Source organism: Lasioglossum baleicum, chromosome 3 (assembly GCF_051020765.1).
Source record: "Lasioglossum baleicum chromosome 3, iyLasBale1, whole genome shotgun sequence".
In the NCBI taxonomy this organism is placed as follows: Eukaryota; Metazoa; Arthropoda; class Insecta; order Hymenoptera; family Halictidae; genus Lasioglossum; species Lasioglossum baleicum.
In genome coordinates this window covers 12,635,206-12,653,004 of record NC_134931.1, presented here as the reverse complement: position 1 = coordinate 12,653,004, position 17,799 = coordinate 12,635,206, and the positions used below count along the sequence as shown (strand labels likewise).

The window sequence follows — 17,799 nt, the reverse complement described above, 5'->3', positions numbered from 1 at the left end:
AGATAGGAGGGAAATTTGAATCTAAATCTAAAAGCTAAATTGTCACAGAATCCTCTGTGTTTATATTTAGAGAAATATGAATGATGTGTTTAGAATGTTAAGCCTCAGAATGAGCGAGAAACAATGCACTTTGTAGTGCAGAGAAATACTGTTTCATATTTTTAAGTTAATAAAAAAACATTTCAATTAATTGCGAAAAAACATTTATTAAATATGCACAAAATTAATTGTACAAATTAAAATTTTCTAAAATAAGCATACAAAATTATAATCTTAATATCTACTGAAATTCATGAATTTCCATCCTCATTTTCAAAATATACTTTATATTGTTCTTGTATGGAGTAATAACAATATAAACATAGTAAAATGCATCTTTCCCTTGATACATGATTGCAGGAAACATTTTCTTCAATATCCAGATTCACATTTTTTGTTTTATGATATTTACAATACTTTTTGGAATGACATAATACCTTTCACATCTAATACAGTTAACAAATAGAAAAATTGATACTATATTTATAGTGCTTTTTTTATATTTATTTTTAGATGATAATAACATTTCGATTGCTATATTAATTAATATAAAAACATGGCGAAAACTTATCGGAATTGTACAGGACTTATCCTTAAACCAATGCATTCTTTACCGATTAATGCAACGTCGCAGACTTTACATACTGTGTCGTTAAATTGTGGCAAATAACTTGCTCCACACAGTGGGCACTTGAGTTCTGGTTTTCCTTTATAGATTGGAACGAATGTACTAGCACACAATGAAAATGGATTATGTTCATCATACGCTAATTGGTGTTCATCCATTGGGCTCTTGTCACATGCCTAAAATGAAACAAAACATTATTGAAAAAAAATCCCAATACAATATACATTTGCATAGTACATACGAAAAAATACATACTTGTAAAAGTTTCCTAACTTGTTGTGCTAAATCTGGTTTAGGTCCTAGTTCAAGCAATCGCCTGCCGAATGACGCAGCAGTTTTGTAGTTCTTTAATTTGAAGAACATATTTACAGCTATCCGTAAAGTGAGAATCTGATGTACGGGTTGTAAACTGCAATGAGTAAAGTAAGCTGCCATTTCACAAATGCGTTTTTGTTCGGCTAGAGTGGCTTTAGGCAGATTCTTCCTTTCAGTTTCCATCTTCAGACCTAAAATGTATTCTCTGCAAATCTGAATCAACTGCTGTGCTTCTGCAATGTCTTGTCTCGTGTCCACAACCAACAGCGGTACACTAAGCAGTATTGCTTGGAATTTATCTATTGCTTCCCGGAATTTTCCACCGGTAGTCAAGTGATAACAAACTTGCAGTCTCTGGACTAAATCTGTAAGATGTAATCCCACTGCGGGCAGACCGCTTTTAAGATTCGCATCTTTCCAATTTCTTTGGGGATAGGTATATAGTGAAGGTGTACTGGGTAATGTATCAAAAGCTGCTCTAGCACGTGCAAAAGTACTCATAAAGAGATTCTCGTAAGGGGAAAATTCAACAACGCCAACTTGATCATTTAGTAATCTAAACGCCGATTCAAATGATCCAGCCAGTATATGGTCTACAACTAATTGGGAATTGTTCACCCAATGTTGCGTTGGTGCTACCCCTTTTGCAGGTGGTGTGTAGTAACCACCTTGTGCCGAAGTGGTTGCTACTTCAAGTTCTGGAGGTAGATCCACTTCTTCAACATCCCATCCAGCACTTTCTTCTCCTTCGGGTGGTTGTTCCGTTTCCCCACCTTCCTCATCATCTATTCCTAATTCCTCATCATTGCCCCATCCTTCAACAGGCACAGTACTATCATCTTCTGGAGCTAAAGCAGCAGCCACTTGACTCTTTCCTCGTGACAACATTGCACCCTCGAAGAAACCTTTAGAAACTGTTAATAACGGCCAGTTATTTTCAGCTTGTTGAATAGGTACCGGTGGTCGGAGATACACTGCTCCTTTTTCTAACGCAGAAAGTTCTTCGCTCATGGAGCTGTATTGAGCATCATCTTCTGAAGATGAAATGCCGTGAACCTTCTCTGTTACATAAGCTAAAGATGCTTGCCCGGAATTCTGAAAATAAGGAAATAAGATGAGAAAAGTTACCTCTAGTAACAATAAATTAAATCTTGACTAATAACTGTAGAAATACGTACTCTTAAAATCTTTGCACGTTCGTATATGTCTCCAAGTAGCAGGCTACCTTGATACTGACCAGAGACATCCTTTCTAATTTCTGCGATTTTTATCATTTTACGTAGTTTTTCCAAGTTGCCAGTGATGAGGTAAAGGAATGACAATTTTTCGAAATTCTTTGTTCTTTGGTAACACATCTCCACAACTTGATGATTACCCTGCAGCAAGGCTGCTTGAGCCAAACTTTCCCAACAGGTTTTCTGGTCGAGGGATTTTGCTGCCTCTAAAGCGACCTCGATATTTCCGCATTCCAGAGCAAGACCGAATCTAGTTTTCTCATCTTTAACAAAGTGCAATGCAACTTCAGGGTATCCTTTTTGTTGCAGGTACGCGATTATAGACTGACCAACAAGATTTGCATTTCGAACCATATGCAACACTTCTTCGTACTTTCTATTGATTAAAGCAAGTTTGAATTTATATTCGGTTGGATCTATTCTAAGGATTCGTGTTCGAGACTCTCTATCTAGACAATAAACTTGATTGCCTTTGACTCTGGTCACATATATTGGTAAATCTAATGTGCGGATGATGCCGTGATCACCATTGTTAATTGCATATTTAATGTGATTGCTAGTGGTATAAATAAATACTCCGGAGTCATCCCACGCTCCAGATTTAACTCTGGTATTTTCATGAACAGAGCATAGGGATTCTAATCGTCTGTTGCAGATATTCACGGTATGTTTTGCAAGTAGAGCGACGTGAGACATGTCGCTGGACCAAACAACGTATCTGCATTTAGAGATCTTCACTTCAGCTAATGTTCTCTTCTGCTGAACGTCAAAGAGCGTTACTTGGTCAGCATCACGTAAAAGAAGCATTCCTGTGCCAGCATAGAATATTTCATCGCAATTCTGAATCTGCACCTTCTTGGTAAACTCATTTTTCAAATTTTTGATGATCAACTGCAACAAAATGATACATCGATTATATTCAATCGCCTTTAAGATATTGCATGCAATTCATTTTATAAATACATACCGAATAACCCCTGTCCAACACAGCAAAACGATTTCTTGCTACCCAAATAGCAGTGACACCAGAATCTCGTTTTGTGTCTGCCTCGGTCATAGAATCACCCTCACGAGGTATCATGCACAAATCATAAGTACTATTTTCGATATTGTTGGCTGATCTTGTGCAAATTAAAACAGCATTTTCAGCTTGATTGTAAGACATACTGTAAGGACGAGTCTTTCCACCTCCACGAAGTTGCATAACAGAGGTATCTTTCGAGGTAGTGAAGTCCAATTTTCTGAGAAAACGTTCTTTCACATAATAGAGAACATTCCCATGTACAGCATATGCTGGACGTTCTCTCTCGAGTTTGAAAATGATCATTCCAGAGTCATGACCAGCAGCAAAGAGATTTAATGTAGGGTGAGCAGCAAGTACCCAGAATCTTTCATGTTCTCTTCTGAATGTGTGTAAACAACTACGTTTTGTCATGTCCCATACACGAATACTTTTATCCTCTGCATTTGAAAGAATTAAGTCTTGTCTAGGATGGAATAAGACACAAGAAACATTGTTGTAATGACCACGACACGTATCTACTTCCCATGCTTTAGCATCGTTCATTCTCCACATTTTAATTTGTCTATCATCAGCTCCAGAGACAATCAAAGGTAATGTAGGGTGAAAGGCTGCCCAATTGACACCACGGTCGTGCCCTTCTAGGACATGTTTTACCACAGCATCGGCTTGACCAAACAAATCCGTTGCACCAGGATTTTTTAGATGATCTTCCAGGCCTCCAGGACCAGGAGCTACGTTCTTTTTTCTTAAGCCAGAAATGTCCCATACTCTAACCGTTTGATCCAAAGAAGCTGAAACTATTATGTCTTCCGTAGGATGGAACTGCGCACACATGACATAGTGGTTATGCCCAGTTAAGACGCAAATGCAAGTGCGACTTTGCCAGTTCCAAATACGGATTGTTTGGTCGTCCGATGCACTTAGAATCCATGGATATTCTTGATGAAATAGAATTGTTCTGATATAGTCTAAATGTCCTAACAACGTAAAGATGCATCTGCGTTGTTTGTAATTCCAAACTTTAATTTTGTAATCATCTCCACCGGATACGAACAGCGGTTGTTGATTGTGGAAACAGATTCCACGAACAGGTCCGTCGTGTTCATCAAATTTGTCTAATAGGGTACACATACGATAGTCCCATAACTGTATAACTCCATTGTGTAAACTGTAAAAATATATTTCTGTTAATTGTTAAGCGTTATGTTTTAATAAGTATTTTGTAGAATAATAAATACGATTTATGTAAGGAAGAACGAGTCTGTATTAAAATAAAAATGATGAAAACGAAAGATTGCGCTTACCTTGCGAGAACCCAGGGACGTTTCGGATGAAAAGAAAGTCCTTTTACACGTGCAGACTTTGTTTCAAATTTCGTCAACATCTTTTATTGAACGTCAAGAAAATAATATATTTAAAATTTAAACACACATACCCTCTTCCTAACCTCTGAAAATTTGACACGACTGAAGACACGTCACTACTGCCACGAAATACTCTAGCTCAGTAGATATTCACGTGCTGTTTGGAGGATATTACTGGACACTACCATAGAAAAATAATTTCAGATTTCGCTTCGTGTGAGTAAAAGTTGCACCTAATATTTCACATACAACATATATTCAGAAACGAGGTCTATTATTTTATTTCAATTAAAAATTTCTTCGTACAATGTTTATAGCGTATCTGTGTCTTATTTGTAGTGCATAGTGGATTGATAAATAACAATATTATCTACAGAAAGAACGATGATGTAGTTGTTTTAATGTTATCGAATGGATAATTAGAGTCATTAAAATATTTGATAAAATATTAAATTCGAATTGCATTATTCAAAATTAGTACTATATGCAAGCAGTATAAATGCTGATGCATATATCTCTCATAACTGGAAGAACTATGTGCCAATCTTTGATTGGTTCAATGTTTAGACATACTGTTTATAACGCGCATGCTCATTTATAAAACACTGTTTTGTCGTCTGGTCTTTCACAGTGCTCTAGAAAAATCTGTGATTTGATCATTTATTTTGAAAGTATTCACGAAATTTTCTACGAAATATGATTGTATGTAAGATATTATGAAATAAATCAGTTGAGGTTTTGATTTCCTTTTATTTTCAAAGAAGTGATAAGGGTCTTTCACACATTATATTTTTACGTATGTACATGTTGACGTATAGTAGTGGCCGGCACATTCAAGTAGAATAATGCGAAAAACTATCGATGTTGTTTCCCTTCATTTGTTGAGTTTGTTTATTATATTTTACATTACTGTCCCTGTGGAGTGTGACAAAAAACCATTAAGCGACGAACTCAAAGCGCAACAATTTCCTCCTTGTGCAGCTTGTAAGGTCTTAATAAATAGTTTTAAAAAGGTGAGTTTATTATCTTTTATGTATTTCGAACGAAAAGAAGATTGTAATTGTAAATACAAATCGTTGACAATATACAATGCTTTGTACATGTTGAAGTACTGTATATACTTTGTTTAATAATTATATTATCATTTAAACATTTCATCAAAATGCTGCATTCGTATTTTACCAATACAATTTTTGTTTTAAAGGGCATAGAAAGAACTAAACGTGAAAAATTTGATGGAGGTGACAGTGCATGGGAAGAGGACAAATTAGGTTCATATTCGAAAAGTGAGACCAGATTAATAGAGATACAAGAACACTTGTGTAAAGAAGTAGAACGGGGCGAAACCCAATGCCACTCTTTAGCAGAAGAATTAGAAAGCAAGATAGAAGATTGGTGGTTTAATCATCAAAACAAACATCCAGATATATTTGATTATATATGCATTCAAGAAACAGAGCGCTGCTGTCCGCAAGATCATTTTGGACCTCAATGTACACCGTGTCCAGGTTTTCCAGATAAAATTTGTAATAATAATGGTAAATGTAAAGGAGCAGGCACTAGAAAAGGAAACGGTGGATGCTTCTGCGATAAAGGCTATCAAGGAGACAGTTGTTCTGAATGTACTTCTGGATTTTATGAATCTTATAAAGATGAGAACAAATTATTGTGCTCTGAATGTCATGATGCCTGCGATGGTTCTTGTAAAGGAGCAGGACCAAACAACTGTGAGGAATGTATAGAAGGATGGCAGATGATGGATGAGCAAGGATGTGTTGATATTGATGAATGCATACATAGTGATGAATATTGTCCTGGTAATCAATTTTGTATCAATAAGGATGGAGGTTACACATGCTTAAGTAAGTTGGATGAAATTACATTTCACTGAAAAGAAACAAACTAATCTTTTTATTTAATGTAGGTTGCGACAAAGCTTGCAATGGTTGCACAGGTGATGGTCCAGATATGTGTATAAAATGTGCTGAAGAATATCATAAGAAAGATAATTTATGTATAAGTAAGTTTAATAGATGATATACATATATAATAGAAGTCGCTTTATGCAGAAGTGATAACAATATACGTTATTGAGATTATTCTAATGTATATTTTTTTTATTATAGATTCTGATATTTTGGGTCGCAGAAAACAAGAAAATATTGCCAGATATGCTACATATTTTGGACTTTGTGTAGCAACATGTATTATTTTCCAAAGAAACATTTATATAGCAAGTGTAATTGGATTATTAGTTGGACTCTACATATCAGTCTCTGAATACATGATAGCTAATAGTAATGTTCAAGATACTACAGCAAATTTGGATATTCTAGGTCCAGCCTAAATTTGTATATACATGATTTACCAAATTTTTAAATATAATGGTGTGAGTGAAAAGTTTGTTCTATATTATGTCGCAATAATTCATTCAATTCATCATTCTTATTTCATTGAAAACTGCAAAAGAAATCTCAAGAAGTCAACAAACATGATCTGATCTACTGTTTATCAATTTCATATTTTTATTCAAATGAAATGAACTTGCTACTTAACCTGATATGTAATTTAATTTAATATAAAATAAACCAGTTTTTCGTATTGAAGATTTTTATGTCAATTATTTATTAACTTGTCTTTAAATGTAATTATGAGATAATTTATGAATAAAAGTAACATGAACTAACGTACAATGTAATATTTTTTATTTTAAGAATAGTACAGCTCGTAATTGTATTATTTATAAAAGTATTATTTTAATATGATGCAATCAATTTGCGAGCATTTATATATAATTGACACTACTAAAAATACTTTAGTTGTTTATTTGTAAAGTTATGTTATTATTATATTATTTTAATGTATTTAATGTAAATTGAGAGGTAAAATATTTCCTAGCTTGTGTTTAGAAGATGTGCAGAATTCACCGCCGAAGAGATTTCTCAAAATTATATAGGGCCCCTTGTAGATATTATCTATTATTTGCATTTCTTTCCGCTAGAGGGCTATACTAGACAAGTGTTTTCTCGCTTGAGAAAATGTCACAGTTTCTATATACATATGTCGTGATGAGACGGCCTAATTTGCAATATATTTAATATCATATCATATCCATATTCATTTTTTGGACGAAGCTTTTCATTATTATAGCTTTTTTTAGACAGATTTAAAGACGAAACTTTTTCAGTAATGTAATTTAACTGAATTTTTCACGTACTTTAAAAATTTAAATTCTTTTAAAGTAAAAGAATACTATAATTAATGTGACTAATTTGTTTTGGCTGGTTTACTTTAGTTTTTACTAGTAGTACTAGATCTTTAGAGCTTATTAAATAATGTAGGTCAGCTGCTAGAGTAGGTCACAATAAATGAATAAATTGAGATGAGGTGTAGAAGTCTAGAAGAGACTAGAGACACACAAGACAAAATAGCATACAGTCAATACAGTATTAGATGAGTTATAGAGTAGAATTTTTCATCGAGATTTGAAGTTAAAAGAGGGAGTGTTTATATTCGAAAATTTTTAAGCATTTCAGTAGTGCAGAAGGTAGAAAAATAAAAATTCCTCGCGTTCAACAATGGATACATAAATGTATTACGTTACGATTATTGTCTTGAGTTTCATAGCAACGAGGACAGAGTAGGAAAAGTTCCATTGCCTCGTGGGCCAAATTTGGATAATGCTGCACATGATTTTCATTAGTTACAATTTTCTCCTATAGATGGCTAATCGAAGACATATTTTCTCGCAGTTAAAACGATGCCTTTTATTGTATACATTTACAGATAGTCTGTGTCTAAAATTGCAATACTTACAATATATCCATATTAATAATTTTTAGAGCGGGTTAGTTGTTAACTCAACTGCTAGTGATGCATCTCAAATAAAAGAGTTTGTAATGGACAAACTACAAACTGTAGACGATAATGACAATCCGATATTGTGCAGACATTAGATGTTGGTTCCTCCGCTGACACAACACTTCTCTATAAACTGCACCAGTAGGTTGCATCTTCCTCTTTTTAAGCAATTCGTCCCTTTTTTGCCCTATTGAGACTGCGGCGCTTTTTCCTCTTTTGTCATCGTGTACAGTGTATCGCATACGTTTTCAAAAATTTTGCATTGTTGGGTGATGTCGATTTGTAATCTGTAATTGTAATAAGTATAATTTGAAAGTTCAGAAAAATAATGTAAGTTAATTGTATTCTTGTTAGTACTTGGTTTTATGTTTTATATAAACTATAAAGCAATAAGACGAAGCTGAGTTGGGTCTTTATTTTGAATATTTAAATATTTGAAAAGTATTTGAGCATTAGTACATCGAATGACACGCAGAGGGCGAGTAAGATTAAGTACTTTCTCGAAAGAAAAACTGTGCGCTCAACGTGTCATATAGAATAGTACAATCAAAGTAATCTATTGCAATATTTAATATAATATATCCATATTAACATTTTTTGAGGGAGGATTTATGATCTTGGAATCTTGGGATTCCAAAATCTTCTAAGTGAATATTAAACATAATTATTACATGCAAATTTTCTAATTGTTATATGACCTACTTTCAATAAAATGTTCCATTATTCAATGTTTTAGATCTTTATTTGTTATAAATAAAATTCAAGTTTATTTTAAATAATAGAATAATAATGCTTATTCCATTTAGAATTATTGTGAGTTCTAAATTCTAAAACGCCGCAGTTCAGTTAAAAATTCGTGCCAATATTGTATTTTACCCAAAAAGTAGTGCATAACATTTATATTGGTTTTATGATAAAAACATATATGAGCGGAATTTTCATGTACATAAAATTGCTATGATTCTCAAATGCAATAATAAAATTAGACAGTAATTTTTACTGTTATAAACATTATTATAAACGATTTTGCGATCTTTTACAAACGTCCAACGAGCCAAGGATGCAAACTAATCCTCTTGTAATAATAATTAAAGTTGGAAATCTGACTTCTTTTTTAACGTTTCCCATAAACTGAGGGTGATAAAGGAAGACGACTTTCGCATTCATATTTAGTGTACCGAAATGTGTAAGAATCGTCAACTGGTTATCGGAACGAAAAAAAAATTACAATTTGGATAGTGTAATTAACAAACTTATTTTCAGAATGTAGTTGAATGTATCACAAAACATCTTTTTATTCGAGAATTTGGAAAATATCTAAAAATTTGTTTTCCATTGTTATACTATATTTTTTAGACTGTTAGAAAGAAAAAAATCAGAAGAGAGTGTTCGTGTATCCCTACTCTCCACTACCAGAGATTGCTAGCACCTGGACCAAAAACTGTTCACCCTTCCAACTTTTTAGTTCCCCCTTTCCTCTGTTCAAAGGTTCTATCCCGTAACTTTACCCTCCGCGTCGCTTGAAGGGTTGTTTTAAATAATAATAACACAACCCCAACAGGCGAAGGAATACTATATGTGTCAGAGTTCAGTACGTTACTGGTATAAGAACTGTGAAGTTCTCTAAAACATCGATGCTGTGATATTTTCGGAGCACTGTTACAATTATATTTCCAAATAAATTGTGAATTTGTAATATCATTTGTAATAATCTTTCTTTTCTCTACAAATGTGTGGTTTAACGAAGTGTTAAATAATAATAATGACGAAATCGTAGTGAAGTATTGAAAATTAGTATGTGTAATTTTAAATAATGTAGGTCTACTTACGAATTGTTCAGTTGGTGAGTTGTGAATAAGTAAATCTTTTAATAATCTTCAGAATTGGAATGAAGTGTAATCAAGTGTATGTTATGTTTTTTGCATTGTACGATGAAATATTGTAAATTGAGAATTGTTAATCTTTGTATCCAGATTAGGTAAGTAATATCAATTCATTTTTACATAATTTTGTAATTAGCATCATTACCGTATCAAATTCCTGGTTTGTTAGATTTAAAAACGCTGTACTATTACTTAATTTTACTTGATCGTTAGTTTGTCACATATGATAATACAAGAAAATGCAGCATGTTAGACTAAAAAAAATAGTGGGTAACCGGTGCATGGCTTCAGAAAAGGGGATCGGTTAGATTTTTAGGGGTTACGTTTTACCCCTAACCGTTTCATTCGTTCCACTCAGCGTGTTCGGTTATAAAAAAATGTGGTGCAGCAAGTTTTCAAGAAGAAGATTGTGAAAATATTACAAAATTTTTAAATATGTATAGTTTTTGCTACAAACAGTTGCACTACTTTTAAATTGATTTTGAGAGTTTTTTGGGGGTATTGTATAAAATTCATCACACGTCTACACTTAGGAGCAAAACTGATCACACTTACTTTAAATCAGAATAGCTTTTTTATGAATGGACCAAACGACTTCAATTTCTCTGTAAGGCTAGAAGAATTAGTTTAGTAAATGACGTCTACAGAATATGTTGAAAAAATGCATCTGGTCGGAATTGTGAAAAACAATAGTAAAAATTGATTTTTACGATTTTTTTAGCTGGGCCAATAACGAAAATTTAAAAGATGTGTTTGGTCAACTCGTATAAATTATATACGTTCTGAAAATTTCATTGAAATTGGTTAATTAGTTTACGAGTTATAAACGATCAAAAGTGGTAAAAAGGCCGAAAATCTTGAAAAATTGCATTTTTACATTTTTTATTGCAATTTTTACCACTTTTGATCGTTTATAACTCGAAAACCGATTAACCAATTTCAATATAATTTTCAGAACATAATTTGTACGAGTTGATCGAACACATCATTAAATTTTCTTTATTGGCCCAGTTAAAGAAGTCGTAAAAATCAATTTTTACTATTGTTTTGATGCATTTTTTCAACATATTCTTTAGACGTCATTTACTAAACTAATTCTTCTAGCCTTACAGAGAAATTGAAGTCGTTTGGTCCATTCATAAAAAAGCTATTCTGATTTAAAGTGTATGTGATCAGTTTTGCTCCTAACTGTATTTATGTTACTCGTTAAGATTTGTGTAGATAAAGGATAATTAATCGATTTTTGGAAATAGGATTCTCCAATGTGCCTATCCTTTCCAATAAAGGTACAATATGGTGACTGTCCACTGTTGCAATACGCCATTTTCTTATTCCAATAGTCATCGAAAATCCTGACAGAAGGTCGAAAGTAGCCAGGGGTTGCTAGGACAATATACTGATCTCTGGAAACGGATTCGAGGGGGTCCACATTAGGATCGCCTTCTACCCTCCTAGTCCGACAGCCCATTGGTCAGATCAGACTCTGTTCCTGGTCAAAACTATCGATTATTTGCTGTCGATTTCTAAAGGCTATCTGCAGGATAATTTCAACAATGTGGGAAGAGGTGTGGTCTATTCGGTGACAAAGTTACACCTACAATATTACAAATACATGCAAATCGTTCGACGTATAAGTCAATGGGATCCTATCGTACGATGCTGTCCATTTTTCATTAGCAGCAGTGAAAGTGTACTTCTTATATGCTCAAAGAATACTTATACGATGAAATACGCATTATTTCTATTAACCTACCTCTTTATTTTTCAAATATTTTCAGTCTTGCATTTTTATATGAACACACCTAATTTTTGATATAGTGAAATAAACGTACCACCTTCTTGCATTTCTTTGATTTTTGTAGGTTGTTAATCTCGTATTAAAAATCTTTAAAATCAATCGATTATGTAATTTGAAACTTCCATCAAATTCCATTCAGTAAAGGGAAATTAAAGGAATAAAGAATAAAAAGAATTCTGTAAATTCTGTTAAACTTTCTTGAATTGACATCTGATAAAATTAGGCTGAAGATTTTTATTTAGTTCAAGAATACATATGAACAGAAGAATATTTATAACATCCCTCAATATTTAGTATCACATTCAATAAACGATCCCATTCTTATTAATGAAAACATATATGTTAAAAAAAGTGCGTTAATCGAAATAACGAAACAATCTTCGGGAAAAACTAATGGTCATTGTGTGTGTGGTCGCCATTTTGTTCGAGTAATTGCTCTGAGATGCCTGTGGAAATGCGGACCCGCGATACCCACGCGCGCGTGTGCTGCGTGTACGAGGAGGGTGAAAACGCGTGTGGGGGCGTGTGGTCACATGACATTGGTCAGACGATTCGGGATTGGCTGGTCGATGTCCGATGACGTAATAAACCTGACGACGCGCGGGCTGCCCGGACGAGTGGAACTGATCGACGACAGCCTGACGAACGTATCCACCCACTTACACACACATACGCATTCGACGCGTGGGCATCCACCAGACACACCGGAAATGTTTTTTTTTTAAACACCGATCCTGTATCGTCGCTTTCCTCTCGATCGACAGTATCCTGTATGATCTTAACTGATGAATGTTACCTCGAAAATCTCGATACTTTCTTTCTTATTTGAAAAGAAGAATCATATCTTCTTGTGAAGACATATTGGATGATTCATAAAATAGTGCAAATTTTGCAGACGTGTACATTATTTATTATTGCGTTATCTATTGTGTTTCATTTATACCACAATTGTGGTATAGTATAATTAATTGTACTATAATAAATTTATTTTTCTTGCATTTGTATTAAGTGGATTGTAATTATAATGTCGATATTTTAAGGTGAAATAGAGCCCAATTTTTTATTCAAGCAATGAACCTTAATGAATAAGATATTTTCCCTTTTGTTCAATGATCTTTTGCCAAAAAGAATAAATAAGAAAATATTTTATTGAATAAAGTACATCGCTTGAATAAAGAAATTCGGTTTCATTTTACCTTAGATAGAATACCGAAAATACTTTCTTGCCAACCCAATAGTTTAAAATGATTGGAAGTTGGTAGTAAATTATTTGAATACACAAGAACATTAATATTATTTATTTTATTAAATAAAAATGATGTTCCTTTACTAAAGAGAGAGAGAGAGAGAGTTTCCAATAAATTCTCATAATTTATCTACAGTAGACTTTATAGTATAATTCTTCAAGAATAATGTACACTATTTTATTTCTAATATTTGCAATTTTTAATTTCGAACCTAAAGCAAGAAGTATGTTGAAACTTCGATAATATAACAGTGCACCAATTTATACACTACAAGTGCCCAACACAGAAGAAGCATTTAAAAAGATCTTCACAATCGATACATCAAAAATCGCCAGACACCAAGGTCACGAGATAAGAAGTTTTTCGTGTTTGTATTTACAATAGAAGATTAGGAAGATTGATTCGCAAGGTTAACAAACATCTCCGCGGGACAAGTGTTAGTGTGTCAATGTACACCGCGCCCGGTATCGAACACTATTCAACGCGATAGAGCGAAGTCGTTGGTTCGATTCGTCATGCCGGAATCAAACACGGTTATCTGGTCACCTGTATCTGAAAACCACCGACCCCGTGTATCCCCGCGTGCAATCGTTAAACAAATTGACGATAGATTATCGTAAGGGTATCGTGGGATTTAAAGAAATATAAAAAAAAGAGCGTAAGGGTCTTTGTAGTGGGGGTAACGAACCGCAGGAGAAAGATCGGGCACGAGTGTTCCAGCATTCCGTCACGGGCGCTCGTGATCGACGGAAGTATTGTGCCGGCGTGAAAGAGATTTCGTTGAAAAGGATCGAAAAAAGGATCGATCGAGACGATCCCGTCCGAGCCAGAACGATCGCACCGAGTGTCCGGAGGTTGACGATCCATGTCCTCATCGAAAATTCATTATCGAGGGTCAACGGGGTTCAGCGAACAGCGTCCTAACCTCTCCCGATACATTTTGAACATGACAGGAAGCGCGGAAGTTCCGGAATATTTACTTAATCAGGTATTTTCAATGTAATAATGCCAAAGGTCAAACTATTTAGAGTACCTTGAATAAAAATGGTTGTATTTTTAACGTACACTGCCTTTTATCGGTTGCGCATGGTATTGATGTAAGTAAAAGGTATTTTAATAGATAGAACGATTTTTCTCGTGTTCATGATTAGAGTAATATTAATACCGTCTCAAAATCAACCCTCTGTAACCTGTAATTTGGTTTTCTCTAATTCTAAAGGAAATGAGAAAAGACAAATTATATGTAGAATACGGGATTGTACGGAATACAGTTCAAATATTTTCTTATTTAAAAGCAAATAGTCAAATTTAACTTTTACCACTTCATTGAGAAAAATAGAGTTTTTAAATTATTTTCTGAATTACGATAAATTATATCTAACTATAAGATTGTATTCATTAACAATAATAATTACATTTTCTTAATGCAACACATTATTATACTTTTCCAGTAATATTGATTGTATAAATGCAATATTTTAATAAATAAGAGTAATAATACAAGTTGAACGACTAACAGCATACGAAATAATACACTCGTTATGCAGAAATAACGCCTTCAAAATCGTACAGTTAATTAAAAAAAATGTATGTACATAATGCATAAAATAATAATAAATTTTCCTGGTGAAAGGGCAAGACTAACGCCCGGTAAAAGTACCACGCAAACGCCGTATGAAATTACTATTCTGCGTCATTAAATATACACTACATTTCATTCTGGATATTTAGTATGTTCCCCAGCCATCGGGAACCCCTAATTATTTTGAGCACATTAGCCCACCCATAATTTACGATTAAAAATGATTCTTTCCCCACCCTATAATCGACCTGACTTTGTGATACATTCGCAAATAATGTCGATCTTTGTAAGAGTTGTGTGGCGCTGACTAATTAAGTCTTCGAAAATGGTCGACTGAAATTCTCTTTGTATATTAATCGCCACGCATAAGACGGGTGGAGCTGTAGCGAATTTCTTCTTTTAAGAATAAAAAAAGGAGCGGCGAGAAACAGTACGAAAAAAGCTCGCAGGAAAGCGCGTTGCATAAATTGAATTTCGCACGATGCAAGACGCGTAATTATCTTTCGCGCCGTATGCGCTCTGTCAGCGTACTTCTTAATTGACGTTAACAGGTTTCCTTCCTGCATGAATATCTTTCCCTCGAGATCGGTATTATGCGATAAAGAATCTTCTTCTTTCTCTCTTTCCATCCATCTCTTCTTCTTTTTTTCTTTAATCACGATGACGTCACCGCGCCGGGTATAACGACCCCTCCATGGCTCATATATTATCATGTTATTATAATTGAACCGTGCATTCGGCCCACTAATTGCGAGCATAATTAATTAGAGGATGGACTGGCCGGTGAGATTCGGAATACCGTTTCGAATTGTTCGCGGCCACCCATTTGCGGAATCCTGTGCAGCTTTAGTAGATCGGTTTGTTTAGAATTAACCGTTGATTATACACTGTATGCAATTGCCTCTGAAACGCAGTTCCCACCTAAGCGATTGATGATCGCGGAGTTCGCGAAACAGCCACTTAGACTGTTTATTCTTTCGGGTCTATCGGCTATTAGATCGTTCGTCCCTTGCAAACTACGTTTCATTAGCAACTCGTGGCGCAACTACAAAAATTAGCAGCGAAAATGAAACTTAATCGGCTGAATCGTGTAATGTGCAAATTAGATTACACATCTATTGGTGTATGGATTAGATAGAAGAGTTCGATAACATCTCCGTATGTAAACCGAGTATTTATTACTCTGCTACACAATTTAATTAAAAAAGAAACACGAGAGATTCTTATAGCAGATCTTAAAAAAGGGTATCAAATTTTTACCAGACCGTAATTAAAAAGATTCGAAAGCTCGTCAAATAGAAAGCTACGATTTTATCTAACACGAGGCCGCCATTGCTAAAAAATTTCAACAAGATCACACGCGAAAAAAGTTTCGAATAAATGCTAAATTTCGTCACAATGTAATACACCACCGACGCGAATAATCGCTAATTGCTGCTATGAATTATATTTTATCGAACGAATCTTAAAACGAGGAGATTTATCGTGTGGCTAAGATGGCGCACGACCTTGCCTACCGATCGATGTTCTCGCTTTCGAATTGAAGAAAAATCCACGATCGGTTTCACAGCGTGGCGAGAGAGCTGTCTGTAAAAAGCAAAATCGGTTTTTACAGGACGAAACGGTTGAAGGACGGATTTCAACGGATCCCCGGTGTCGGGATCATTCGACACGCTGTTTTTTCCCTTTCTTCCCGCGATTTTTCACCGTTCCGCTCCATTGTCGTCGGCTGTTGTCCGGATCGCTTTCACGAACACATTAAAACGATCATTCTCGCGAAACAGAAATAATTGAAACGCGGTAACGGTCGCGATCCTGGCGAATAAAACGCTAGATAACGTGATTGCATTCTATTTATAAACATGCTCAAGAGGCACTTGACTCGAACGATTTATTGAAAAAATCGCGTTCCGACATGTGACCTGCCTCAACAAATTCCAACCTCTTCTCTGTAGTCACTATGATTCATACCTGTGCTTCCAAGTTTTACATTTAAAATCGTAAAACTGTTTCCAATAAAGAACTTTTTATGATTAGCAGAACTTGCTGGCTTAGTTTAAAAAAAAATTTGCATTGCTCATAGCACCGAGCCAATAAGGTATCTGTTTCAATAAAAAATAACAGCGGTGAAAACTAGAAAAGAAGAATTCTTGATAAAAAATACTCTACAAATTTGGACATTATCTAAAAAAATGAAAATTATAGAGTTTCATGAGACTAGTGTCTTGTTTAATAAAATTAAAATAGATTATGACGTAGCAGGTGTCACACATAAAATGAAATTCTTTCTTCTCGACTCACAATTGCGTGTAGAATTACCTTTCAAGAAGTTTCCGCGTAACTGAAAAATCACGAGCTGTAGAGATCCTAATTAGGAGACTGCGGATCTTTATGCATTCATGAAAAAATTGGTTGTGAGAAATATAAAACAGTAAAAGATTAAAAAAATTCAAGATAGTTGTATCGTTGCTTTTAATATAACAAAGTCATGAAGGGATGAAATCAATTTCTATGTTATTCCTGCTTCCCACAATCAATGCGAAACATTTTTATTTTGCATAATGATCCGCAGTCTACTAATTAGGCATTTTTAACTCTACTTTGCGAGGATCGAGTTCGAAGCCCGCAATCTCGAGAAGCGGTTTTGTTGGATACAATGAGTAACACGAGGAGGTAACTGCTTAATGTGCAACAATTTAGCCTTTTTTGTCAAACGTTATTAGTCACTATGCAACCGGAGAAAAGTGCAGATAGGTATCTGCAACTGAAACGTGCAAGTCGGCGCAGCGGGTACCGAGAGACGCGCGAGGATCTCTCGTTTCA

General features: G+C 34.5%; 2 protein-coding genes across 3 annotated transcripts; one reads left to right on the top strand and one right to left on the bottom strand.

The window, feature by feature from the left end:
• Window positions 1–184: 184 nt before the first annotated feature.
• Window positions 185–4,853, bottom strand: Alphacop (coatomer subunit alpha). Its single transcript, XM_076447535.1, has 5 exons — window positions 4,546–4,853; window positions 3,185–4,409; window positions 2,161–3,108; window positions 923–2,077; window positions 185–843 (listed from the first exon to the last, which is right to left on the bottom strand). Exons 1-5 carry the CDS (start codon window positions 4,623–4,625, stop codon window positions 607–609), a joined length of 3,645 nt encoding a protein of 1,214 aa, XP_076303650.1. The 5' UTR covers window positions 4,626–4,853; the 3' UTR covers window positions 185–606.
• On the top strand, window positions 4,690–7,300 carry Creld (Cysteine rich with EGF like domains). Of its 2 annotated transcripts, XM_076447537.1 has the most exons (5): window positions 4,690–4,821; window positions 5,424–5,618; window positions 5,810–6,467; window positions 6,530–6,625; window positions 6,732–7,300. In XM_076447537.1, exons 2-5 carry the CDS (start codon window positions 5,451–5,453, stop codon window positions 6,950–6,952), a joined length of 1,143 nt encoding a protein of 380 aa, XP_076303652.1. In that variant the 5' UTR covers window positions 4,690–4,821; window positions 5,424–5,450; the 3' UTR covers window positions 6,953–7,300. The 2 variants fall into 2 exon arrangements, with proteins under 2 accessions (XP_076303652.1, XP_076303651.1); XM_076447536.1 differs by lacking the exon at window positions 4,690–4,821 and having other exon boundaries at window positions 5,176–5,618.
• The last annotated feature ends 10,499 nt before the right edge of the window (window positions 7,301–17,799 follow it).